Source organism: Notothenia rossii (assembly GCF_949606895.1).
Source record: "Notothenia rossii genome assembly, chromosome: 8".
Classification (NCBI taxonomy): Eukaryota; Metazoa; Chordata; class Actinopteri; order Perciformes; family Nototheniidae; genus Notothenia; species Notothenia rossii.
In genome coordinates this window covers 66528316-66555735 of record NC_136906.1, presented here as the reverse complement: position 1 = coordinate 66555735, position 27420 = coordinate 66528316, and the positions used below count along the sequence as shown (strand labels likewise).

Here is a 27420-nt window from a genome sequence, read left to right as displayed (position 1 = left end):
TTGAAGATTTAAAAAAGGTCTGCATGTTTTCAATGCTTTTGATTCACATAAAGACTGACTTTGTTGCGTAACAGAGGACACTAAACAACAGATGGTGAGCAGGCATTAGTTTTCATTATTCATTTCACTGTTGACAGGTTCGTTGGGTGCATGCAACGTCATTTATAGATGTAATATAAAATAGAATCAAATAACAGCCACATGCTTACATCCTCACAGTTCATACTCAAGCAGTCGCACAAAAAATTAGAAAACATCTTCAACTAAAACTGTAACCATACTGCTTGTCCATGTTCATCCTCCTATTATCTAAGCACAGTAAACAAATGTGAACGTTTGCATCGCTAAGTGCAGTGCTGGTTTATTTAGAGTTGCATAGCAGCGTGAAGTAACCCATCACTTATCCCAAATCTTCTACAGTCTAAAAGTGCGATTTCCATTACTATTTAATCATACAGTAGGCAAAAATGAAACTGTTCATAGTGAAATAAATAATTAAATTCAACATAAGAGCAAAATACCTGAGCCAGAGGCATAGTTACATGAAGGAATATACAATGAGGTCGCTGCAATTGCATCATTGTTTAAGGAAAATAAATATTTCACAAGTAAACTGAGATAATTCTAATTGGCAATACAAATATATAAATAAACCGCCATTATTGCACTCTACTCCTATTTCACATGCATGGGAATGAAGCTAAAACCATTTAAAGAGTTTGGAAAAAGTTCATTAAAATGAATGCATAGTGCAGTAACAGGTCAAAACACGAACAAGGTTAACATTTCCATTATAAAACATATGCTCCAAAATATACCATAGAGTTGATTTTGTCTCACCAAAACAACCCTGAACGAGGCTTTATTATTGTAAGGCACATATTATTACCTGACAACTAATAACTAAAAAGAGGGAGATATTTATTAAACATACGTGAAAGTTCCTGCTTTCTAGAACACATTATCAAATAATAGTTAGAATAAAATAAATAAATAACATTTAAATAAATAAATAAAAACTGTAAAAAGATAAGGAAACTCATAAAAATGATACAAAAATACTTAAATTAAAAAGAATGGAAATAATGTGACTCGACTTCAGCTCCTATCAGGCTAAAATGCTTTTTAAAAAAGCCTTCATCAGCTATGAGGTACGTATCTCTGCGTGTTTACAATGCTTCTAAAATGTTCAGCTTTCCTAATAGTTTGTTCATTAACAATTCTAACAATAAGTACTTTCCTAATAGTTTGTTCATTAATTGTTTCTATTTGGCATTCTCAAACATACACAGGGCCTCATAAGTGAAGACCCCTGTGTTTCTGTAGTGCTTAGGTAACGTTAAAAGGGGATTTCCGCATGCAGTCTAGTGTTTAATGCAAGTTTCTATGGCAGCCAGAGTCCAGCAGGACATGCAAACAGGTGCTTCATCAGTTCCTCAACAGATCCAGGTTTTATGATTAGTAAAATCAAAAGGGCCCGTCGTCAGCTTTGGGTGTGCCCTGGTTGGAGTCGGCGGCCGGCTCCTGGTGTCTCACTCTGGGCTTCGGGGAGCAGGTCGGTGGCAGAGAGAGTCGTCTTTTTAACGACAGCAGGCGGAGGATCTCGCTCACCTGAGACTCGAGCACCGACAGGCGGCCGCTCAGTTTCTGAATGTCTCCCTTCAGCTCCAGCTTGGCTTCGTGCAGGACGGCCAGAAGGAGCGCTTGTTCGGACACGGGCTGAACAAAAGAGTGTTTGAGGGGGTCAACCCCGAGGCTGTGCTCGAACAGGTTCCTCTCAAGAGGGCTCTTTTCCATCGGGCTCCTTTCGAACGAGCTTCTTGAATCTCCTGCTCGGTCGATGCGTAGGTCGCTCTTTGTGATTCCGCTGTCACAGGAGTCCGTTTTGTGCAGGGCGCTCGTCTCTTCCTCTGTCCCCTCCGCCCCGTTGCCCCCCTCTGTGTTCCCCATCTCTCCACCTTCCTCTGAGTTCTTGTTGGGGACTGCTAACTGCTCTGAGGACTCGGACCCTTTCGGCCACTCCTCGGCCTTCTGTGGAGTCTTTTCCGGCTCAGCAGCAGCAGCAGCAGCAGCAGCAGCAGTAGCAGCAGCAGCAGCAGCAGCAGCAGCAGCAGGAGGTGGTGGTTCGGCTGAAGCGGCACTTTTAAACTTTGCCCAGCCTCGAGCCCCTTTGATACCTGCAGTTCCACCGGCAGCAGTGACCTTTGCGGGGCTGTTGACCTTCAGACATAGCTGGTTTTCTCCACCGGGCCTCGCTATCGACTCCCCGGCTTCCTGTGTGCCGCTTTGCTCCGGCGCCTCAGTGTGGATGAGTGTTTGTGGAGGTGCCGCCATGCTCCCTGCGGACCCCCCTCCTGTGCAGGGGGCATTATTCTGCACCGAGGAGCTGTACTCCTGCTGCTGAGAGGGGACAGACTGACACTGTGTGTACAAGTTTGAGTCAGAGTTATGGTGGTGCAGCGGCTCCACCTGCACACAGTTGTGATCAAAGTAGGCCTCCCCCGGGGTCTGAGCGTCTCTCTGCAGCCTGAACCTCTGGAACAGCTTGCGGACCGGGTGGTCTTCGGGGATGGAGAGAGTCACCTCGTTCTTCTGGCGCTCCTGCTCCCTCTTAACGTCTGCAATCTTTCTGAAGATGACCTGCAACAGGGAGAATCTGTGCATGAGCACAATGATGGGGGACACTTACACCGAGGCTACTTTAAATACAACTATAGCTCTGCTTTGATGAAACATATATAATGCAGCTATAGAGCAAGTATTACCATCTAGACCTGTTGAAATATTAAAGGATTGAATGCAGCAATGCATGAGGGAAACTGTTTATGGAGCGATATCTAGGTCCTGAGGGTCTCTGGATTATCTCTGAAGACAAACAAAGGAAATTGATATGATTCTTAGCATCTCACTTGCACTCTAACACATTTGTTGTGGTAATAACTTAACTACCGTATATACAAAAACTTAAACTGATTTTACCACCGAATCCAATTCGCCATAATAACAATTGCTACTGCAGTAATATTTCAAAATATTATACCTCAACAATTAAGTCATCTATGGGTTCATCTGAACCCATAGATGACTTAGATTTGTATGTTTAAAGCCACAAAGAAAACCACTACTGCAAGTTTCTTGGTCATACTTTGATCTAAATGCTCAAGACCAACAAGCTGTAGCACACTTTAACAATAAAGAATCAATTGTTTTAGTCAAATCAGTGTCACAAACTGCAAAAAACTAAAACACATTAAAACTGAAAGATGAAAGTTCAAAATATTGCACTAGGTACATAACTCATATTCCATGTGTAGTAAATGTATATTCATGCACTTTAACCGAGTACATGAAGTAAAGAGGGCAGACAGTAAGTGTTAAAGCTAAGCAGCAACAAGCTCTTCTCTAAAGCTGCTGGAAATGAATAATAGATGACTTTGTTCTCATTGAATACATTTTAAGTACACGCCATAAATATTTCACAAAAATCCACAATTTGCCTTGAAATTGTTTAGATTTAGAGCTCCTTCAATGTTGGTTTTGGTTTAATTACATAATAACTTTTATTTAAATGGAGCTGCATCAAACTAGAACAACTTGAGAGTAAAGTTAAAGTACATGTTACTCGAAACATTATCAAATAATTATAAACCTGCATGTTTCTGTAAACACCCTGGTAGGGCTGTAGCTGGACTATTCTTGACCTTAGATACAGAAAATGTGTAATTTTAGTAAATGTGAGGAAGTTTCATTCCGTCATCAAAGTGCATATTCTTAATAAAAACATATCTTTAATTCCTATTCATCTGAGCTATTCCTGAACAAAGAGCACAACAGCACATATAGCAAATTGGCTTTAAACGGATTGTTCATTAAGAATGTATTTGATTTTTATCCCAGAGGATCAAATTACAGCGATATATGAGAATGTTGCGACCAATACTGGAAAGCTATTTATCTCAATGCTTTAATTGAATTACATTTAGTCCTGGAGAAGCTCCATCAAATATTAATTATAGTTTGGACTTATCTTGATATTTACACCAGATTAAGGATTGAACCACTTGAGAAAAACTGATTTTAAATTTGAACCTGCTTTACACAGTCTTAATTTCAATATCAGTGTCCATTTGTTTTGGACAGGAGGAGACCCCTGAGGATTATGTGTTATATAGGTTTGATTGCATGTAAGTGGTCTGCAAATGCTAAAATCCCAAAGTTCACGTGAGAGGGAGTTTCTCTCCCACACACTTCCTTCCCCCCCCTCCCTGCATGAAACCCCTCCATGGGACTTCTTTGTGTACATCACCATGTAACACTCATGCTTCTATTGGCTAGTGCTCCAACACATTGTACGTGATAGGCCAAAAGGCGGGACATCTCTGAGCGGTTGACAAATCACAACAGACCCAGCCAGCTAACCAATCAGAGCAGACTGGGCTCTGGTTTCAGACAGAGTGTGAAAAGAGGTGCTGCAGCACAGGCAGTATGAGAAAATAAAAGAGCTTTTTGAACATTAAAGCATGGAAACATGTCGTGGTAGAGGCACAGAATACAAATATGAACTTGAAAATTGGCCCCTTTAATGTCCACCCTCTAATAAAGCTAAACTTGTAATTGAATATCATCGGTTTATTGTTTAAGACTTAAAACAACCAATTATGTTTGACACTGAAAACTAACCTGAATGAAAGAAAGACAGATATTTCTTCCATTAAGTGTAATCTTTACCCGTTTCCGTAGATTGCAGGTGAGGATGAGGTTGCGGGAGAACGTGTTGGCGAACGCTGTGTAAAAATCCAGCACCCTCATTAGAGGCTCTTTCCTGATGACGTGCAGATCGCAGTAAGTCAGAGCTCGGACGTTCGCACAGGCCCGCGCCTGGGTGGTCTCTTTCCAGAACACGTCTCCAAACACGTCACCTTTACCTGGAGAAAGCCATACATGATCACTGGGTTTAATATAGGCAAAAAGAGTTGAATGATTGATATAAAACAGATGTAATTAGAGTACAGAGAGTTTCAGAAAGAGAACAACTTTTATCAGGAATAAAGGTGTCTATATTCAGTGCTAGTGAGTGGACTAAAACGCATCTTTGCACTAACACAACCTTTGCTCTGGTTTTATCTCCACCCAGAGGCACAGATAAAACGTAACCCGGTCAACCTAATCACAGTGCATAAGATTACCTAGAATTGCGATGACCTCATCATCTTGAATGACCTCTAGTGAACCGGAGACCACGAAGCACAGGGTGTCGACGCTCTCTCCGATGTGGAAGATGAGGTCTCCAGGGGCACAGTGGGTGGTCTGAAACTCCACGGCCAGAGAGCGCAGGCAGCCGTCGCTCGCCAGGCGGAATGCAGGGTGGTCGTTGAACACCTGCCTGTTGAGGTGCACGCAGATGTCCGCCCGCATGTCTTTGGGACAAATTGAGAGAACCTGACAGAGATATCAGAAAAGTGAATATGTATTTAAGGCAACCCGTATTAGCTCTACATCATATTTTTATCATTGGGGTCAACATTTTCCAAAGTCCAGGCTTTTGGGGAGGTGTTACAATATATTAAGATAAAACAAATGAATAATAAACGTTCTTATTTATAGCAGTCACAGCAAACCTTTAGTAGTATTTATAATCTTTAAATAATCTTTAGATCTGTGATATCAGAGCAAACTAATTGAGCCATAACGACAGTCTGAAGACCGAACAAGAAGACGTTTATGGATAGACGTCACACTGAATAGTAAAGTCATTTTTGTCAGGACCAATCCTGGTGCTCTTGGAGGGAAAAACAGTTTTTTGTTTTAAAAATAAATCTATTTCTCGGCCTCAGCCAAGACTTCATTCTCAAGGTTATGTTTAAAAACAAGGCTTTAATAAAAAAGGCTCATAAATGATCAATATAACAACATACACTTGGCTTTTTCTGGGTGATTTTCCTTTTTAAATGAACTATTTCAATTATTAAACTATCAATCTGCTGTCATTTTTACCGTAGCTCAGCAAAAATATGACCTACTAAAGCTTTCTGATTACAAATAACCTGGCATCTCTTCAGGTGTGAACCCCGAGCCAACGAGGGCACATCTGCTGTGACCTTTGAGGCTCTTTATTGTCCACCTGCCCACCTTGCTCATATATTTTGTATGATATTGTATAAATTAATAGCATTTTTACAGTACCAGAGCTGTGCATAAGTTTTACTTTGGACTCGAAAACCCTAGTGGCACTACTGACTTCTATCCAATCAGTGAATGGTGATCTATCAGAATACGCTATTTCCAACCAATTCTATTTGATTTGTTGTATATCTTATGTAAATTAGGAGTATAGGGATTTGTTGTAGTATATCAATGATACCTTATCTGTGTCTATGCCCCTTGACATGGCCCAGGTGGAGACGATGAAGTCCATGACCCGCTCACTGAGCCCTTTGGGAACCTGGTAGAGCTTCAGGAAGTCGCGCACGTTGTTGAGCATCTCGTGATATCGGTTTGTGTTGGTGTACATCTGCTGGAAGATGGTGGTGACGTTTCCAAAGATAGTCGCATATAGCAGCGCTGAAACAGAAGGGGGGAAAAAAGCAGCGTAACAAACACACTGACATGTGGGGCTGATTTATTCAGCAACATGAGACGGGAGGATATGCTTTACTCCAGGAAACCATGTGGGATCATTAGAAAGTTGGTTTATATTAAGGCTGAAACATTAACAATTTAAAGAAAATGTACAATAATAGGATTTTTATTACAAAATATTCACGTAGTTAAACCTAAGATCTGGAGTTGTGTAAATTAATGGATTAATTACATATATACAAATGTGTAATGGATTGTTTGAATGTTTTAAAGAGATAACTTATCTCAAAAGGATCACTAATTATCAATTGTGGTGCAAATTCAAGTGGACCTATCATGCTATATTTGAATAATATAGTGTAGGACCATACCTATATAAAGGCATATTTATACTTTTTATTTTTCAAAATACCAAACAGATCATGCATTTTAGCCATTCCTCATTTCGCTCAATTTAACACTGTCTTTGCATGGGCTGATTCTGTGAGAACAGCACCATCTACAGGCCTGGCATATGTACTACAGCGTCTCCAGCGCTTTCAAACGGCAATGTCCGTGGCTGTCCCAATAGCCTTAGCGCCACTTCTGTGACATCACAGAAGTGTTCAAATCTGGATCAGTCTGTATCAGATCCGTTGCAGCCCCTTTTTAAGAGATTTGGGTATGGAGGAAAATAGAGAGGGTTGTCTTTTCTGACACTTGGTGAGTTCCCTGGAACACCGGGGACACATATTCATGTATAAAAGACGCACAAAAATGCATTTTGCATGATAGGTCACCTTTAAGTTAATTAAGTTAACTAAACATTTTGTACCTTTAAAAAGGTATATTCATAATAAAATACCATATTATTTTTGTTTTCTCCTTAACAGTTTTGTGTGTTTTTGGTTATAAAGTTAAGATGAACCATTATCTACTCCTTTTTCTCCTCAGACTTGCATAACCTTAAATGCATCATTTGTTAAGGGTAAATCAATTTACATTAAACCTTGTGAAGCCTTATATGAAATAATGATCACAAAAAGTACAACTTGTTCAAATATGATGTGTTTAATGAGCCTTTCAAAATAGAAAACAAATATTATGTCATTTTAAATTGCATATAGGATTTTTTAAGGGTATCATTTAGCAGTGGATTGAGCGTTATAATGTATTTCCTAATGCACATTTCCTCTGTAAGTTCCGCGCTGCAGTGACCTCAAAGAGTCAGTCAGTATCTCTTATCGTGAGCTTTTACCCACTGAAGAGGAAAGAGTCGTCTCCAGTCGCCACAGCAGGATCACAGAGGTTAGGATACATATCTAACGTGATGGCTCATTGTCCTTTTACAACACTCGAGCCTGTAGGCAAACTCTCCCTTTCTTCTCTACCTCTCACATAATTACTGTATCTGTAGCAGGAGATTTATCGGCCGTAATTGAACCCGACACAAAAGCGTAACTAACTGTGTGATCTTCGTGTTTCGGGACAACACCAGAATAATGGGTGTTTAGTTTTGGATGTAGAGACCTAGAAGCGTGGCTGTCACACTGTGTTTGCCTCATTGTGTTTATTGCATCACTTTACATGCTGTTTTAGAGGAGTGGGCCAAAGGTTAGAGTAAAGGCGTGTCGTAACGGAGGAACTGTAAGTAAAGGCTGACAGTGGAGGCAGTGACACTGAAAGTGGAGTATTACTGTAACTGCATTGGGTGATGAAAATAATACAGACACGTGCATAAAAATAGATTTCTATTTTTATGAGGAGGCTCAAAGGGATTTAAATGAGGATGGTTTGTCTTATTGTTTTAGATAGAACAAGCACTGCATGACTTCCACAATACAGGACATGATCCAACTGCGAAAACACTACATCTCAAAACCATAACATAATTCAAGTGAAAAACGTATATTGTATGTTGTATTGTATTAGCTTTAAAATGAAAGTCCTCCAGATATAATGGTTTTCTTTGCTTTACTGTCACAGTTTACATTGTTTTAATGCATGAAAATAGTTGTGTCCCTATATGTTTCATTAAGCATCTGTGACTTCGTAAAAAAAGCATTCACTCCTTGAGTTCAAACAAACTATTTAAAGCAGAAAAAATGCCAAGATGATTTCAATATGAGTGAATTCACACGAAGACGATGCTTTGTGATGACCAACCTTCAGACAAAGCCCCATAGAGCAGGCTGTGATGTGCGCTGAACATGTCACTTTTTATTATCGACAAAGGCGAGTCTTAAACTCTCCCTAGAGAGCAACAGCGACTCTGCAGCTATATGTGGATTACACGAGAGGAGTGAAGAGAGACTGTAAACTACTGAATACTGTGGAGAGTGAAGATGTTCACGTTTTGTGTTGCCTTTTGTTGATTCTGATCAAATGATTTGATATCATTTGAATCTTTCCATTATTCAAATATTCATTTTAATAATGGATATTAACAAATAATGTTGATTTCTGCTATACCACATATTCATCAGTCAGAACCCGCTCTGTGTTGATAATTTTAAGCTTGAGTTTATTTGTATCTGTCTGTGTTTGCACTTAAACACCATATGTTGCTTAACTAGCAGCTGGGCTGTGGATAAATTAACGTGACTAGCATGCAAGTGAATGCATCCAGATTGTTTCTGCTTCTGCAAGGTTGTACTGGCATATTATGAATGGATGAACGCATGAATGAAAACAGCATCAAAGGATGTATATCGTCTGCGGAAGAGTGATGGGGGGATTGAGAAGAGGCTAACGCTGTACAGCTGATTGCATATTACTTCCCGTCTGTAACAGCAGACATAAAGCATGACAACAAGTGTCAGATAATCTCTATTTAGACTGCTTTCAGCGTTACACTAAACACTTTGTTGTAGCTAGCTGTGCTAGCAATAGCTACAATTAGCTCTGTAAGGCTTTGTTAAGGGAAGGTTTACATTTAAAAAAGATAAAACTGTGTATTAGTTTTGTGGTTGTATCGAGTTATTTTTTGATTCAGTTGATATTTGTCACATTTTAGGAGCTACAGTTTCATTGCACATCATCTTACTGCCTTTAGCAATAGGCTACCATAGCGGCTGAAATAATGACGTGCCTACTGGTGTATGTGTGTGTCTGTCACTGAGGTAAACTTTTCCTGTGATGAGAGAATTTACAATCATAACTGTGATGGAGTATTTTCTTTTCTTTTTTTTTTATTCCAAATGCTTCAGCCCACACTGACTTCACACTGAATGCTACAGAAACAACGGCAGAGCTGCTGCTCTTTCGTCCTCTGCTTGGATTGATTTAGACAAGGTTGGACTGTATGTCCATTGAAGAAGAAAAACAGCGGTCACTTTGATTTAAGCTGTTCTGAGAAGCTTCACTTTAATTTCTCTTGACAAACAGTCCACTGGCAATTGATACATGTAGGGTTTGTGCTTTTGGTACCAGGCTTGCAAGAGCAAGCGAGGATTGGAGGCCTTGTGTTAATCGGGGGCTGTGTGTGTGTGTGTGTGTGTGTGTGTGTGTGTGTGTGTGTGTGTGTGTGTGTGTGTGTGTGTGTGAGCTCATGTTATACAAAGAGCTTGTGTGTATCTGCATTAGACGGATGTGTGACTCCATTTACTGCTCCATTAACCAGTGCTCATACCAAGAAAATGTAGAGCTATGACATTATTTGTTGTGTAATATTAAATTTATGGCTGCAACTAAACATTTTTTTACTAACAATTAATCCACCTGTTATTTTCTAGATTAACAAATTAATTTCAGTAAAAATGTCAACTGATTGATTCTTCGACTAAATGTTACAGATCTCTACTGAATGATAACCGTTTAGCCAAGAAGATTTTATGAAATGTTTTTGATGAATATTAAACGGTGTTGGAAAGTGATTTTACTTACAGCCCACCATCATCATCGCCACGGAGAAAATCTTCTCTCCATCTGTGGCCGGAGCGATGTTCCCAAATCCGATGGTGGTGAGACTCGTCATGGTGAAGTAGAGGGAAGAAATGTACAGCGTGTCCTTGTTGGGACCCCCCTCCCACTGTCCTGTCCCGCTGGCGTTGTATCGGTAAGGAGTCCCGATGCTCAGGGCCAACTGGTAGAGCCAGCTGTCCGTCTTTATGGTGTTGGTGGTCTCATCGATGACCTCATAGTCCCCGATGCTGTACCAGATGCAGGCCAACCAGTGGGCCACCAGACCGAAGACGCACACCAGCAGAAGCAGGACAGCTGCTCCGTACTCCAGGTAGTGGTCCAACTTCCGAGCCACCCGGCCCAACCGGAGCAGGCGGATCACCTTCAGGGAGCTGAACAGGCTGCTGAGACCTTGCTGTGAGAAGCGGGAGCGAGGTGGGTCAAAATCTTCCCAAATGTTTATATATATTTTCTTGGCTTTGTAGTCTTTTATGATCATAAACTGAATATCTATGGGATTTTTGGCCCGAGCTCAACAAACAAATTAAATCTTTGACCCTTAATTGCATTATTTCTTCAAAACATAATCAACAGATTAATTGATAATGAAAATAACCACCAGTGGGAGCCCAACTGCATTCCTTTGTACTTTTGCAAAGAAGGTTTTTCTTTTCTTTTTTTGATATCAACTGACTGTTATATTATCTTGGTTTGCAAAGCTATTTTCCCACTCTTCAGTATACCACCAATCTACTCCATTACACTCACCAACTCTGTCTGTCTGCTGTCTGCGGTGGGAAAGTGATATTTCTTTATGGGTTTGTCCCTACAGTATAACTTGATTATTTGTCATGCTGTCATTACATCCCTTGTAAATATACAAAGCAATTGCTCAAAGCAGCTTTAAAAAATGTCCTTACTGGCAGAAACGAATCTTCTGTTCGTGTGGTATTCCTGTGGAAAGACTCCCGAAGATGACTTGTTTGAGTGGCAGAGGCGATGATATCCTACAAAAGAACAGTCAATCAGAAATGTGTTGATATTCATACGCAATGACAGGTACCAACACACGGGCCATTTTAGCAGTCAATTAATAAAAGCTCAATCACCTCATCTACATGTTCAAAGCCGTTGATGATGTCGTAGGGCAGACAGGACAGCAGGTCGATGACGAACCACGTCTTCAGGTAATTCATGCGTATGAGCCTGGCGTCTGAAACCACCTCCCCAGCAGGACCCACGAAGGTGGTGTGGAAGTTCAGCACGATGTCAATAAGGAAGACGACGTCCACGACGCTGTCCAGCACCAGCGAGGCCAAATTGCTTTGCTTTGTCTTAAAAGAGACGTTATACGGCACCATGATGGCGGTGTAGAAGGTGAGGATGAGGATGACCCAGTCCCAGGTCGTCTTGAAGGTGCAGTAGTGGAGGATGATGTGTGGGGGGGTCTTCGGGGCTTCCTGCTTGTACTGAGGGAGGATGTCTGATCCCAGCTGGAGAGCCTTTCATTGAGAGGGAATATTTAACATAAATAGTTTAGAATCAAGGAACAGTAATCCTGTCAGAAATCTTTTTATGTGTGCAAAATCTTGGAGAGTGTCCATTGCAGTTTTAGGGTGGATTTTTCACAATTTTCTTTTAATTGGGAAGCATTTTAATGTATTTATTGGAACAATATTTGTTTACAGACTCTACATGTTCTAATTTTAAGGCACTTTCTTTATTTAGCTTGAGGTATTTTTATTGCCAATGGAAACCAAATTCTTCTCTAACCCCTGGACGCTGCTCACCTCGGCCAGTCTGGACGGCTTGTGGCAGACCTCGGTGCTGTTCAGTGGAGCTAACTGCTGCACCACGTTGCGATTGTTTGTCAGAGCCCGTGTCAGTCTGGCAAACTTTGTCCATCCTGCACAGAGAAAACAAACAATAAAAAAAATGCAGGAACGCAGCACAAATATTCATAAAAAGATGCCTCAAATTACGTTTTTACGACAAATAACAATGATGTCAAAGCAGTGAACAATACAGAATAGTCATCTTTCAACATTGGCAATAACAATTTAATTATAATGTTCTTCTAGAAGAAAAAAAACTACATTTCTAATTTAATAATAAATTAAGTGTTTTCCACTGCTTGGAAAATGTTTTTTTCCCACCAGTATCGACAAGTATGCGAGGTAGGATTACAAGATACCCTCAGTTTTGAAAGAGAGTCATTTTTTCAATCCATATAGTGCATGAATGCCTCATCATGACAGACTTCTAACTGCATTTCTAAGCAGAAAGGAAGAAATACTAAAACCAAAAATGCTATAAAATTAATTTGTGAATAATTTGAAAATACTGTACTATTTAGTACATCACCCAAATACATTTTAAAACTGTGTCCATCTTTCATTTACAACATTACATGATTCAGCATGGCAAAGAAGAGGACATTATGATTGAACCTTCCCTTTAAAGCCTATTAAATGTTGCCAGCTTGCAATTTTTGTGTGAAAAGGCAATGATTTGTCTTTTATCCCCTCCATTTATGATCAATATGTATCATCTCTGTGGATGGTAATGGTGGCCCAAGTGTCCTTTGTTTCTGCTTGACGTATGTGAAAGTCTTAGTGGCACACATGATCCCCTGGGACATGGCACCCTCAGAGACCAGTGTTCACTGACCCGCACACACAACACCTGGACAGTTGTATGTTACATACCAGGAAACAAACGTCTGTTAAGTCACTCATGTGTGCTCGAGACTTTCGGCTGCGCTGCACCCTCCATGGTGTGTGAGGATACATTTAGCTTTGCTTACACTGCCTGGACCATTATGAGACATTTGACAATAATTTGATATGAATGTGAAGTAAATGTGCGTTCTCAGCCTTTAGTGCGTGGAATAAGAAACCAAAATGTAACTCCAACAGTGACAACGCTGAAACAATGATAGCAAGTTTAAACCATTTGGCTCATAAAGACGTCTCACCTTTAGTTGACTCTTCTTCTATCGGCTGTTTAAAAAGTGTAATGTCTCTGAAGGTGCAGAGGAAGAGCACCACCTTGTCGTTCTCATTTCTGATTGGAGCTACCTGCATGTAGAGCCATATTGGCAGTCCTATGGAAAACAGATTACATTTAAGCAGTGCGAAATCAAAAATTCTACATAAACACATTTTTATTATACAAATAACCGATTTGGTAAAACACATAGAATTCAATAAATGTACTCACTATTCTTTGTATAGAGCAGCACCTCATAGAACTGGGACTCGTAGTTATCAAAGGTCTGTCTGATTTTGTCTATTGTGTTCTTATCAGTCAGGTCACCATACATGAAACTGCAAAATAAGGGAGAGAGAAAACCAAGAAGCAAAATGGAGCATGTTAAAAGAAAGAAGAGAAGGCAGAAGGTCAAAGAGAGAAGATACTGAAGTGGATTGAATACTTTTTCTGCTGTTGCATTATTACATTACATTACGTTTAGCTGACACTTTTATCCAAAGCGACTTGCAATATCAGTTGCAATATAATGTTGCAAATCAGTGTTCACATTTCCTTGTGATGACAACAGAGTGTTGTATTTTTATTCCTGGTCCTCAGTCCAATTTTACCACTTCCATAATTAGTTGGACTTTTAAAGATATATTTCGTATGCATATAAAGATCAGAGATTTCAGGGTGCCTTTTTACTTTTTAACATCTAACAAGGGACACCAGATGAAAATAAGCCTTTGGGCCTAAATTTGGCTCATTTACAGTTGTTCTTCGTTCTTCTGTTGATCAATGAGTACAGTCCCTGTCAGATAACTACAAATGATAAATCCTTGCTCATCAGGAGGAGCTGGAGCTGTGATCCAAATTTCAAAAGTAAAAAGATTTGCACCCTCCAATCTTTGCTATATTCACTCATGTATGTTAGACAGAGACTCATATCTTACTTGCACGAGCTGCTCCTGTGCATGACTTCAGCTCGGTGGTATCCAGATAGCTTGCAGAATCCATCGTTGCTGTAAACGACCGGCCACTCCAAGACCTGTGCATTTCCCAACAGGAAACTGGTTTCTGCACCAAAATACAGCAACAATACAGCAGTGAGGAACGGAACTGCAAATCTGTACTTCCAATGATTGCAATTATTCAAATCACCCTAAAGCAAACTCTTCCACATCATTTTAATAACCATATAATGCATAATAGACACACGATCATTAATATAGAAAGAATCAGCAAACATTGGTATTCAGACGAGTCACTGGGTAGAAATAATTGTTGATAAAATGTTTATGTTCCAGTCCTAATGTTATTAAATATTGATGAGGAGCTGCAAACTTATCCAGCTTTACAGCCGTTTGGACAGAGCTGCTGTCTCGAGAGAAAAGACTGAGGACGTTTTCTGCTATTTACAGTCCGCATTAAAGCTGTCACACTCGAAGCTTCGGCTTGTTTATCTTGAACTTAACGTTTGTGTGTCGGATTAGTTTATGCTGTAATCAATGAGTCCACTCTGCGACCGTTTGCAGGAGAGAGACAATAATTTCTAAACTTTAGGTTATTGTTCCCGACTGAATTTGTATAAATTATTAATACATGGTTCATTTTCCGCCTTTACACAGTTTATACTACAGTTTGTCTTACACTGTGTACTTCTTCTGTAATGAAAACCATCCATCTCACACTTAGGCTCACTTTCATATAAATGAATGCATTTTTAATAACAGTACTACCTTTCTGTATAATACATAATAACAAATATTAATGAATACAATTATGATCACTTTAGGGTTTCATGTAAAATATAACAAAAATGGTCTGACTGATCAGCACCTCTGCAACATCTTCTGCTGAATTGTTATTGTGATTTATTTATTTATTTATTGTATAATGCACATACATAAAAGTACCCACACCACATTTTTGTTTCGACTAAAACGTGTTTTCCTATAGTTCTGAATCTACAATAGCTCATCAGAAATAAAGGACATATTAAAAAGAGCATTAAATCTTAAGCAGAACAAAAATTAAATGTACTTGGACAGATCATTAAACCTGTTTCTATGTATAAACAAGTGAAACAATATATGTATTTAGGGTGACAAGAATACTCTATTATGTGAATTACACTACACTATTTGAGTTTGTTAAGCAATTCATCAGTACATATATTTAATGTAAAGTTTAATAAAGAAAAACATGTGAAATCACCAACAAAGTGGAGCTGCTTCTCGTTAAATAACATAGAAACAACATGAGAGGTCTTACATCCAGTGCAGCCTTGTGCGCTACCTTCACTGACATGCCGGATTAACATCAATTAATTATTGTTTTTTCTTTAAGTAAAACTCACCGCTGGAGCGCCGGACAATATTTTCCAGAAAAGTGTTCTGCGGGGCCACCAGTCCTCTCTTGCCCCCATGCATTGTGAGTTTTCCGGACACACTCAGAACTGCTCGGTGGTCGTGCAAATACCCTCTCAGATCACTGCCTGGCCGGAGCGTGCACCACCACAGTTAAACTACCAGATTTTTAATAGGAACTTCCGGGCTGAAGTTTTAAAAATAAAAACCTTTTTCTGAACGTGACATTGTTTCAGTTTTACTCAACACAAATTGAAGATTATGAGATGTGGAACATGTGGTACATTTGATCTAATATCGTTAAACTGTTATATTTATATTTGAAATCCAGCCACGTTGGAATTTACTTGAGGCGTAAGTGACATGAGCTTAGTCCAAAACATGCAACAGATAAGATAAATAGATCCTTACCCACTAAATAACAATCATCTTTAATATACATCTTGTACATTTCATGGGTAAAATTCACATCAGCTTATATAAAATAAAAATAAAGAACATTAAATTCGATGCTTTTATTTTGAAAGGGAATGTCGCTGCTTTCGTGTGTTATTGTGGTCTCTGGATTTTCAGACTCGTAGCCTACACATTAATTAGACTGAATTTAAAGTACCTTTGTTGACATATAACGTTGATCATACATACACGAACCTGAGATTTCTATTACAATGTTGTAGAAATTAAGAAAATTATGTTTTTGTTTAAAATGGTAAATTATTTGGAATGTATTGATATGTATTCTCTTTGATTTTACATTTTAGTGATTATACATTCATCATTTAACTCAAGTTAAAATTAAGGACTTTTACTTGCAATATAATATTTTCAGTTTATTACTAGTATTTTAAGTAAATATTCTGAATACTTATTTTACCACCAGTGGTGTAAAAGTAACGTACATTTACTCAAGAATGTACTTTAATACCATTTAGAGAGACTTCTACTTTGTTGCTACTTTGTACTTCTACACACTTAAATTCGGAGCTAAATCGTGTACTTTTAGCCAACTACATTTATTTAGTACCTAATTACTTTGCCGATTTGGATTAATATAATGATGTGAAATATAATCAACACTTAAATAAGACTTTAGTTACACCTGCAGTACAATTCAAAAGCTACCCTGCAGTATACACAGTCATTAAAACTAGCTGCTCCTTTGCCAGCTTCGATAAACACTATAATGCATCAATAATTATAATACAAACATATTAAATATATTATTCTAAAATGGGCAAATTTGAATAATGAATCATTTTACTTTTGGTACTTTAAGTACATTTTGATGCTTGTACTTTAGTACTTTTACTTGAGTAACATTTTGATTGCTGGACTTTTACTTGTAACAGAGTATGCCGTCACTCTGTTTCTTCTACTTTTACAAGATCAGACAAAGTAGAAACAGAGCTGCACTTTCTGACAGAATGAACACAACTCAAACCAATCCGAACAAAAATATTTCCCCAAATGTAATAACAAAGATTCTGAATTTGACCACAATCCTGTTAGGAGAGCTCACTATAGCAGCAGAATATGTGTTTACCTGCCACAACCTCAGGAACAGTGAGTGAGTTAAGGTTTTTGCTGTTTGCCACATGTATCGTTCGTTACACTGGGGAAAGAAGGCTGCATTTGTGGGCCGCATTCGGAGGAGTCTTGTCTTTTTTTTTTAATTGGGACAGCCTTCGTCTGGCTGAAGTGACGTATGCGGTCTCCGAATGCATCCTCAGGAGGATGCGGCCGCTGAATTGGGACACAGCTAATGTATGTTGCTTAGTGTTCTTTTATTTTGTTAACACCTTGTACTACATGCTTTGGCAATGCTATATTTTTCATGGTCATGCCTATAAAACTCCTTTGAATTTGATCTGAGTACCTCTCCCCCCACTGTCTACCACTGGTCATCCAGCACAAGTACTTTTGAGGCAATCTTTTTTTATTTATGTGTAATTTATCGCAACTCCAGCAGGGGTGGTAACTCCAATATTTTTGATAGAGACCGACTAAAAATAAAGTCAAACGAAGAAGACACACATAATCGAAGTACTAGAAGAAGAACAACAACAAGAAGAAGAGTAGTGAAACAGGAATGACGGCCTGACTGACGCAGTTAGTTGGATGGAATGGGATTTACCGGAAAGTAATGGTTAACTGTAACGGACTTTGGATGCTGCCGCCTCCTCCGCTGTACAAGGTCTGTGTTTTGAATGCGGATAACAGGCAGTAGTGCCGCGTAGCTGCTCCGTGCTGTTAGCTCCCACACTGTTGTTTTATTTCGTTAAGAGGAATGCCACGGCCGCCGAGCTCCTCTTCCCTTTAATCTCGGTCTACGAACATGAACTCAATTTTTACGACGAAGCAGTTTTAAAAACAACCCGTTAAAAAAGCAACAGTTATTGTAGTCATGGCGACCGACCTTTTAAAGACGTTTGTACAGATGTGTAATTATCTCCAAGACCCCCGCCATGTAGCGAGGTTTCAAAAAGTGTGCGGCGTTAAAGGGACATTTCCGGTTAAACCGAGCGAGCCGGACAGCGGGGAGTCGGAGCCTGAAAGCCCCGGGCTGAGGAAGAGGGGACCGGACAGTAGTGTTGTGAATGGAGCAGCCGGGGATGCGAAGGGGATGCAGGGTGACATTACAGCCGGGCCTGAGGCTCCGTCCGTCGACCCGGACACAACCAGAGCGAAACCCCTGCGGAAAAACTCCCTGACCGGAGACGTAGGTCAGGAGTTCCTCATCCACAACAAGTTTCTGTTCTACCTGTTCACGTTTGGGACGGAGCTGGGCAACGAGATGTTCTTCATCGTCTTCTTCCCCTTCCTCTTCTGGAACATCGACGCCCTGGTCAGCCGGAGACTCATCGTGGTCTGGGCCTGGAACCTGTTCGTGGGACAGTCCACCAAAGACATGGTCCGCTGGTCCCGGCCCGCGTCCCCTCCTGTGGTCAAGGTGGAGGTCTTCTACAACTCCGAGTACAGCATGCCGTCCACGCACGCTATGACGGGGACAGCCATACCCTTCTGTCTCTTCATGCTCACCTATGGACGGTGGCAGGTGAGCACCCTTTTTAAACATAGAGCATCACTATAAAGCTTCAGATCTATATGAACATAACATATGTATGTGCTGTTGCTGCAGACAGAAGATGTGCAGTGTAGGTACAAGTGTGCAGAAGTTTAAAAAAAGGCCGATTTACTAACATCATGAGGGGTTGGCTGCCACACAGGCCCCATAAAGCTCCAAGTTGACTTTCAGAATCAAAATAAAGTTTATTGCCAAGTAGTTTAGTGTTCTCACTTCCAAGAAATCCCCATGGTGTTTGGTGGCGCATACAATAAACTATGCCTGTGAATTCCTTTTAAGAGAAATTAAAGATACAGGCATAGTACTTTTAAAAGTCATTATGTAAAATTTGACAATACAACTATGAAAAAGATACTTTAAAAACACAGATGCTTAAGTAAAATATTACAGTTTAGTGCAGGATGTGCAAAGATATTGATGGGGGAATACATATTTTTATAAATTGCAACACGATCAATATTCTTTTTACTTTTAGCGCTGAAATTATTTAGTGGATTAGTGTTTCCACCTTTCTGGTTTTTAGGTTAATATGATGCTTACAGGGTGCATGTGTGTTTTTAATTACACACCAACCAACACACTGCAGCACACCAGGGGAGTATTCCAGCTGATCTGATGGGTACTCAAACCCAGCAGGAAATACACATTTATTTGACATGTATAAAATACAATTTTAAACTCTCAAAGAGTGGGGGGAAGGGGAGGATTTGATAGCCCCCACAGTGTTAATCCATCTCTGAGGGCAATACACATGGCAGAACTAGGCCACAACCTTATCAATCTAAATCAACAAATATCTGGCTTTGATAACCCACTGGGAAGGTGGTCTGAATTAATAAAGTCCAACTTAAAAACACCAGCGATCATGAAACCCACAAAGCACTTGACCTTGTAAAATATCACAAGCTCCACGTGACACAAATGTCAGAAAACACAGTTGTCAGCCTCTTTTAATAAAGAGAGTTCCTGTTTTTACAGTTATACATCATTAAACTGAAGGTTCTGAGGTTTGGAACTGACAAAACTATACATCAAGACTATAACTAGAACAGGGGTTTTCAAAGTGTGGGTAGGTGAGCCTCCCCTCAGAGAACATAAGAACAGCCGCGCCCCCCCTCCCAATTATTATTGCTGTTATTATTATTATTATTATTATTATTATTATTATTGTTGTTGTTACTATAATGCAGGGGTATATTGCATTTCAAAGAGGTCCAGTAAGAGAAAATGTAATTTAAATGCTCTGTTTTCGCTGTCTACCTTCCGCCATTTGAAATTACTCCGACTGTTTCTCTCCTCTTGTCTCGTCTCTGTGTGTGTTTCAATCTATCGTGCTGACTGCACCGATTTGATTGGCTGGGTAGCGTCAGCTCCTTAAAACATTAAACAATAACTTTTTTAAACCTTTTTATTTGTATGTTTTAAACATATTGTATAAAACTCCCCCACTACTTGGACTATTCCTTGCACTAGAATAAGCCCGAATGGTCTCAACCATATTGCATCAGTAACGTGCACTTGTTATTATAACAAGATCGCAAGGACGCTGGAAGCGATCGGAAAATTGAGTGTTGTTCAGTTTGTGTGTTGTGGAACATGCGTGTCCGTGCATGAAAATATATATAATATACCACACACCCAATTACAATTACATGTTCAATTCACTACCCTGGAAGTTAATACAGTTGTTAAAGTTGGAACAGCCTGTGGACAGCCGTTCTTCCTTGCATGTCAGTCGCCTACACCTTCTTACAGAGGACAGGCACATCTAGCTGCAGCACGACCCGTATATTTCCGCAAGCCGTGTTCTCAAGACATATTTTTTTTAACATTTTCAACATGGTGGATAAATCCTTATATGCTCCCGGCAACACACTGAACGTCAACTTTGCCTCCTTATTACACTCACCCCTACTTTATTGGGAACAATGAGTCTGCGTCTTTGATGCACAGAGGAATAAACGCAGATCATCCTCTGGCTGCAGCCTTGACCGGTACTTGCTTTTGATCAAAGTCAATGCGGAAAACCTGCACTCACACACACAGGTAGGTGGAGGGGAAGGGAATGAGCACTTTTACAGCCTTTTTGGCGAGGTGGGGGAACTCACTGTCCACAGACAGCCACAAGTGGGCAAGTGTCACTTTACTCGTCTTTTTCTCGTTCTTTTGTGTCTCACGCTGCGCCTCCCCTGAAGCTCTCTGGCGCCCCCCAGGGGAGGTGCGCCTCACACTTTGAAAACCGCTGAACTAGAAGATTCATTAATAATAAAAACGAATTGTGAGTTGCAGCCCAAGTTACCATTATGCTCCTAAGTATCAATAGGCGCATTCACACCGGAGTACTTTTCCCGTTTGGTTCTGTTAGTACCCCTTATTTTGCGTTCACACCAAAAAGAGTACTTAGTGCCGGCAACTTTTACCCCCATTTGTAGTGCCTGCTTGAGAGGCGGTACTATCCTGGGGAGAAAAAAGTACCAATTTCTATTGGCTGGTCGAATTCCAAACCCAGTCAGTCCCCAAATCTATTGGCTGGGTGAATTCCAAACCCAGCCAGTCCCCAACTCCGGAGACTTCCAGCCGGGGACTTCGGGTGGCAGTATACGCCGTGAAGTTGTTTGCGGCCTGCCAGTAAACCCAAAGCAGAAGAAGACGAAGTGACGTCAGCGGCTCATTTGCGTAATCTTCCCTCAGGGAACTTATTCTGGTGTGAACGCGATCTGTACTTAGTTCCATGGGGGAACTAAGTGCTGGGGCACTAAGTGCCGGCACTAAGTACGGCAAAGTACTTGGTGTGAAAGCGGCTAATAGACCACAATGCAAATGAACAAAGTTATACAATCGTGGAAAACTGAACACAAATGTTCCTGTGAGTCTTTTCTGGTTACAATCAGAGGAAGCGGTTGGGAGGGGCACTTTACTCCTGAGGAGTTACAGAGAAAAACATAGTGTCGTACTGTGATATGAGCCAGACCAGAGAGCTCGAAGACATCACTTCACTTACTATGGCTGTCGCTGATCACTGTTAATCCCATGATTCACTTTATGGCAAGCCAAAATGATACTTGGCTGCATTTGGGCTTGTGTGCACTCTAAAATCATGTATGAAGCAATAACCTAACCTCCAAACGTTTGAGTTGTCGTCATTAATAACTTAAGTGTTCTCAAACCCGAATGGATTCACTTAGGGATTTGAATTGGTCAGAATGCTTTCCAACCATTGCCTAAAGCCTCTATGCTGTTTAAAGAGTGCAGCATTTATGAAACACCACCATGCATTCCTGCTCTTTGTTTGTTTCCCCACGTGCATCCTTCCTGTATTTCCACATTCTTGTCTTATCCCTTAGTTAACTCAGCGACCCTGCAATCTGCAAGTTATATCTCAAAAATGTTACCAACTTTTAAATACATGTGATGTGAGTGTAGAGCCCTGCCAAGTAGTACGCTGTATCAAGGACCCTTGATTCAAGTTCAGCCAGTTTTCTGAACTGCTTTGACCCTTTTGTTGTGTCATCAAGTTCACTGTTGTCAAGGTCGAGGATCTTTCTGAGGCAAAAGGTTACCAAAGATAAGATGCATACAGTAAACAGGTGTCCATCTTAATAGTGGTTAAATACCTTTGCTTATTATTATCAAATATCAATGATATTTGGTCCTCAATGCCCATCTCAATTTAATTTAATACTTAGGTTTATAACCAAATACTTTTAAAACCAATGAAATCTCATCTGCCTCAGCGTCACTTGGTGATTAGCGCTTATTGTCAGATGTCAACGTGACTCCTACTGAACGTCAGCATGTCAGCATTGTCATTGTGAGCATGTTAGTATGCTGATGTCAGCATTTAGCCCAAAGCTCTGCTCTGCAACAGCAGAGCCTCACAGAGCAGCTAGCATGGCCGTACATTCTTCTATCACACAGTGACCTTTGAGTGAATTCCTTCAAAGATATCAGCTCAATGTTTTCTTAACAGATTATACTCCGTGGTGTTTTACAACTAGTATTTCCACAGACATTGTCAAGGACAGGGGTGCCAAACTCAATTTCAACGTGGGCCACATCAGCATTATAGTTGCACTCAAAGGGCCGGTTGTAACTTTAAAGGTGGGGTAGGTCATTTTGGAGAAACCAGCTCGAGTGCGCTAGAATTTAAAAATACACAGCCGGAACAAATCTGCCACTTCCTTATAGAGCCCCTCCTCCAGCACACACGAACGTGCACATGACCAATGAGGGCACGAGATAAGTTTGTGCACAGATGGAAGGCTGACATGCAGGTAGGCCGTCCAGTTACTTTAGCCGGGCCGGCTAAAATGATTGGACGTGCTTTTTAAAGTACTACGGCTTCCACAGATGACATTTTTTTAATGGATTTTTGTCAAAGCACTTAAGATATTCATTGCTATCGGGATGTTAAGAGCATTCTCGAGCCGGTTTCTCAAACTTACCTACCCCACCTTTAAGACTATATAAATATATATAAAATAATGCATTATATTACATGATTGCCTCTGAATTGGATTATTATTGGATAGGGTAATAACTTCAGAATTAACTACGTCTGAAAGCAGAAGTCTGGGGTAAATATTTGCAAGTCTCTTCAGTGCGCATGTCACAAAATGAAATGCATTGTGGGACATGTAGTTTATTGGCAACATGCTTCTGTAAAGCGGTATGTAACCATATAATAAACGTATTATATTCTTTCAGAGCTCTTGCGGGCCGGATTTGGCCCCCGGGTCTTGAGTTTTCACACCTTTAGGATACTTTAAGTAATTGAAAACGTTGCAGTTAATGCCCTGCAATGTTCAGGAGCATCTACTTCTGTATGTTTGGTCATATTCAACAGGATGCTGAGGGGAAAAGTAGTCAAACTGGTTTCATGGACACACTGAAGATCTATTTTCTGGATGGTTTTTGCACACCCATTTTCTGCCACCTTTCTGATATCAATGCTATTTGTTTGATGCCATGTCTTTATCTCTCCTAGTACTCCTTCCTCTTCGGCTTCAGTGTGGCTCTCAGCTGGAGCGTCCTGGTCTGTGTCAGCAGAGTCTACATGGGGATGCATTCTATTCTGGTAACTACATCAATTACATGATTTCAAATAAATAATCCTTTAATAAAATCTAAATGAAAGATATAATATAGCATAATACTTTGCCTCCACAAACCAGCTCAGACACATAATATAGACCAAACTATAAATCCATTAATCTAGAAAATGATCCATAGATCAATCTATAATAAAATAATTGTAGCCCTACAGTAAACAAATCAAAGCCAGTAGATAAGACTCGGTAGCCAGGCAACTGGCGTTATTAGATGTGTTTGTGTTCTCTAGTAATACCTGGTTATCAGTCAGCAGCCTTTCTTTCATTTTTATATACGATGATATACAAACTGGTTGTGTTCCGAGTCTGAAAATATTTTGATTTGACTTCTCACTTTAAGTCTGCCAATAAAACATGGCTAATGAATCATACATGTGCTTGATAAGACTTTGGTTATTTCAAGCAAGTATTTTTACAGCTATCGGTAAAACATATCGACTTTGCACAGCTGGTCGTGCTGGAAGAGGGATCCCTCCTTTATTGCCCTCCCTGAGGTTTCTTCCATTTCCCCCCCTTTAATTGTGGAGTTTCTTTTGGGGAATGTTTACAGTCTGTATAGCTCCCGGAGACAGATGTGTAATTTTGATATTTGGCTGTATAAATCAAATGTGATTGATTCCCTTTCATGTTGTATACGCCTGGTTTCCACTGATAGATGTGCCTGTGTTGCAGGAGGTAATCACTGGGTTCCTGTACAGCCTTCTTATTCTAGCCTTTTTCCACCCACTTTTGGAGACGATTGACAGCTTCTACATGACGGACCACTTTGCTCCACTTGTGATTATCGTGTCACATGTGAGCCTGGGACTTGTGGCTTTCTCTCTGGACTCCTGGAGCACTTCACGGGGCGACACAGCTCAGGCTCTTGGCACCGGGGTAGGGGCTGCCATCGGCACCCACGTGAACTACCAGCTGGGTCTGCTGCTGGACCCCCCGCTGTCCTCCCTTCCTCTAACTTTACCACCCATCAGCTTCAGTTTGGTATTCCTCTCCCTGCTGCGCTTCGTCATTGGAGTTGCCGTAATCCTTGTCACGAGAATGGTCATGAAAGCAGTGACTATCCCGTCCTTATGTCGACTGTTCGGCCTGCCAACAGACGACGTGAGACAGGCGCGGCAGCACATGAAAGTAGAGCTGCCGTACCGTTACATCGTCTACAGTGTTGTTGGTTTTAGTTGTGTCAGTGTGGTGCCTCTCTTCTTTAAGATCTTCAGCCTTGCCTGAGTGTTGTGTGCTGCTGACATGTGACAGGTGAAGAGCACTGGGAAACCTGCTGCTTGCTTTAAAAGCTCTTTCTGGACAGCAGAAATTAATTTAAAGGATAGTGGTGATATTCTATATGTTTAGTTTTGTCAATATCCATCAGTGCTCCATTGTTGACTTCTGAAATACACATCAACAAGCCAAACTGTTGCACATCATTATAATGAGCATGGGCATTGTAGTTCGGCTCCTGCAGCCAGTGAACCAAATGATTATCAGTTGGTGACTGAAAATGAACACGGCTAATACAGTATTTCATCCTGTTCATATTAATGGACAAGCCGTTTTAGGCATTATTTCCTCTTTTAAAAACCAACCAATGGGCTCGGATCCCAGAACAACAGACTGACAGAAGTTGGAAAGTATCAAAAGAAGACTAAAGCATTATCGGTCTTGGTCTCTTTTGGGGGGATTTGTTGACAAAAACGAAACAATAAAGAGCATCACCTGCCTCGTCCTTTTAGATTCAGGTCGACTCATTTAAGGGTATACTGGAACTTTGCAATTATGAAAATCTATCAAATGTGATGTTTTGGTGCTTGTAATCATATTGATGAGAAATCTGTTGTACATTTACTTCATTGATCAAAATCTATATATTAACATGTTATCGGAGAGTTCAATGCTCTAAGAATAAACCAAACCATGAATCAGTAACGTTTGAAGTCACCTCACTTCTCTTTTGTCACTGTCCCGAATTCAACCTGAATTCATTCAAATACTCATTTTAGCTCACCGTGATGGTTCTCTTTTTTGTATTATAACGCCTTTTCAGCATTATGTCATCGCCATGGTCATCGCCCACTCTTTGTACATTTTTTGGGCTCGAGAGTAAGTTGTGTGCTAAAAATAATAATTTGATAATCATACAAAACAATTACATTTTTTTTGTATAAATTATTTTGCCACCTTTACTTACTTGGGCTGTATTCTTGCTCTATAGAAATACATTCTGAATCTATATTAATACTTGATTTCTAAGAAATAATATTCAGGCAACAAACACTGACCCTAATTCTGAATGTTTGAATTGTGTATTTGTTCTTAATTGTTTATTGTTCAGATATTGATTTGCTTTATTATTCATGTCATGAAATTAATGCCCAAGCATTTATTCTTACAGTATATCCTTAGTACAATATGTATAGGTCTATTATAACCATCCATTCCCACCCCTTTTTCTAGTATTCAAGGACTTTCATTTGGTGAAAATATTGAAACAAGGAGAATAAAACATTAAGAAAACATATTGTATGTATTTTTCTTTCTGAATTGCTCTATTTAAATCTTTCTTGCAAGGAAATATCAGAAAAGGGCCGTTAAATCAGCACATATGGGATTTTATTTTGAGTGCTCAAAATTTGTCAAGTTTGACATGAGATTATCTGTATGCTGGAAAACAACAGATTGCATTTATGTAAGAAATACTGCAACCAAATGGTAAATTGGTTCCTTGCTTAACCGGCGGCGGCGTGTTGCGCAGTGGATAGAGCCTTGGTCTGGGGATCAGATGATCACAGGTTCAAACCCCACTGCAATCAGCATGTCGTTGTGTCCCTGGGCAAGACACTTCACCCCAAATTACTCCTGTGGGGATTTGCCATATATGTAAGTCGCTTTGGATAAAAGCGTCTAACAAGTGACATGTAATGTTAACCTTTGAGCGCCATAGATAAGGGCTGTTGGTATTTTATCTGGTATGTAACCCAAGCCCAATCAGTGATCTTCTCTATGCTGTCCTTCAATTGTACTTTGAGTTATATCTGTGAAAGTCAGGTTATGTGCTGACTTCTTGGAAATGTTGGATTTAAGTGATAAAAATATCCCTTAAAACCAACATTTCCAAGAAGTCAGCACATAACCTGACCCTCACACTGCAATCTTAGATCCTTACCCATTCAGCATAATTAAATATTTAAAATGTAATTTGTGATATTTGGTTATATACATCATTTGATATAGATCCTTTTAGGTCATTCTTTGGCAGTTTCCATATTTCTTAATTTTTTGTGTGTGTGTGTGTGTGTGTGTGTGTGTGTGTGTGTGTGTGTGTGTGTGTGTGTGTGTGTGTGTGTGTGTGTGTGTGTGTGTGTGTGTGTGTGTGTGTGTGTGTGTGTGTGTGTGTGTGTGTGTGTGTGTGTGTGTGTGTGTGTGT

At 40.1% G+C, this 27420-nt stretch overlaps 2 protein-coding genes across 2 annotated transcripts; one reads left to right on the top strand and one right to left on the bottom strand.

The window, feature by feature from the left end:
• Positions 1–105: 105 nt before the first annotated feature.
• Positions 106–17473, bottom strand: LOC307014697 (voltage-gated delayed rectifier potassium channel KCNH5-like). The gene is made up of 13 exons (XM_079642790.1): positions 17350–17473; positions 15797–15934; positions 14391–14514; positions 13684–13790; positions 13439–13567; positions 12252–12367; positions 11571–11963; positions 11382–11468; positions 10444–10876; positions 6362–6561; positions 5187–5439; positions 4729–4925; positions 106–2640 (listed from the first exon to the last, which is right to left on the bottom strand). The coding sequence occupies exons 2-13, from the start codon at positions 15867–15869 to the stop codon at positions 1468–1470; spliced, it is 3285 nt and encodes a 1094-aa protein (XP_079498916.1). The 5' UTR covers positions 15870–15934; positions 17350–17473; the 3' UTR covers positions 106–1467.
• Positions 17474–17778: 305 nt separating this feature from the next.
• On the top strand, positions 17779–26512 carry LOC307016707 (sphingosine-1-phosphate phosphatase 1-like). The gene is made up of 3 exons (XM_079645955.1): positions 17779–18861; positions 23879–23968; positions 24675–26512. Exons 1-3 carry the CDS (start codon positions 18211–18213, stop codon positions 25224–25226), a joined length of 1293 nt encoding a protein of 430 aa, XP_079502081.1. The 5' UTR covers positions 17779–18210; the 3' UTR covers positions 25227–26512.
• Positions 26513–27420: the final 908 nt, after the last annotated feature.

Coding starts and splice junctions, on each gene's coding strand:
- LOC307014697 (XM_079642790.1), bottom strand. CDS start 15,869: ATGCATGGGGGCAAGAGAGGACTGGTGGCCCCGCAGAACACTTTTCTG. Junction 11,964..12,251: donor AGCCGTCCAGACTGGCCGAG/GTGAGCAGCGTC, acceptor TCTCAATGAAAG/GCTCTCCAGCTGGGATCAGA. Junction 2,641..4,728: donor CCTGCAATCTACGGAAACGG/GTAAAGATTACA, acceptor TCCCTGTTGCAG/GTCATCTTCAGAAAGATTGC.
- LOC307016707 (XM_079645955.1), top strand. CDS start 18,211: ATGGCGACCGACCTTTTAAAGACGTTTGTACAGATGTGTAATTATCTC. Junction 18,862..23,878: donor TCACCTATGGACGGTGGCAG/GTGAGCACCCTT, acceptor TATCTCTCCTAG/TACTCCTTCCTCTTCGGCTT. Junction 23,969..24,674: donor TGGGGATGCATTCTATTCTG/GTAACTACATCA, acceptor CCTGTGTTGCAG/GAGGTAATCACTGGGTTCCT.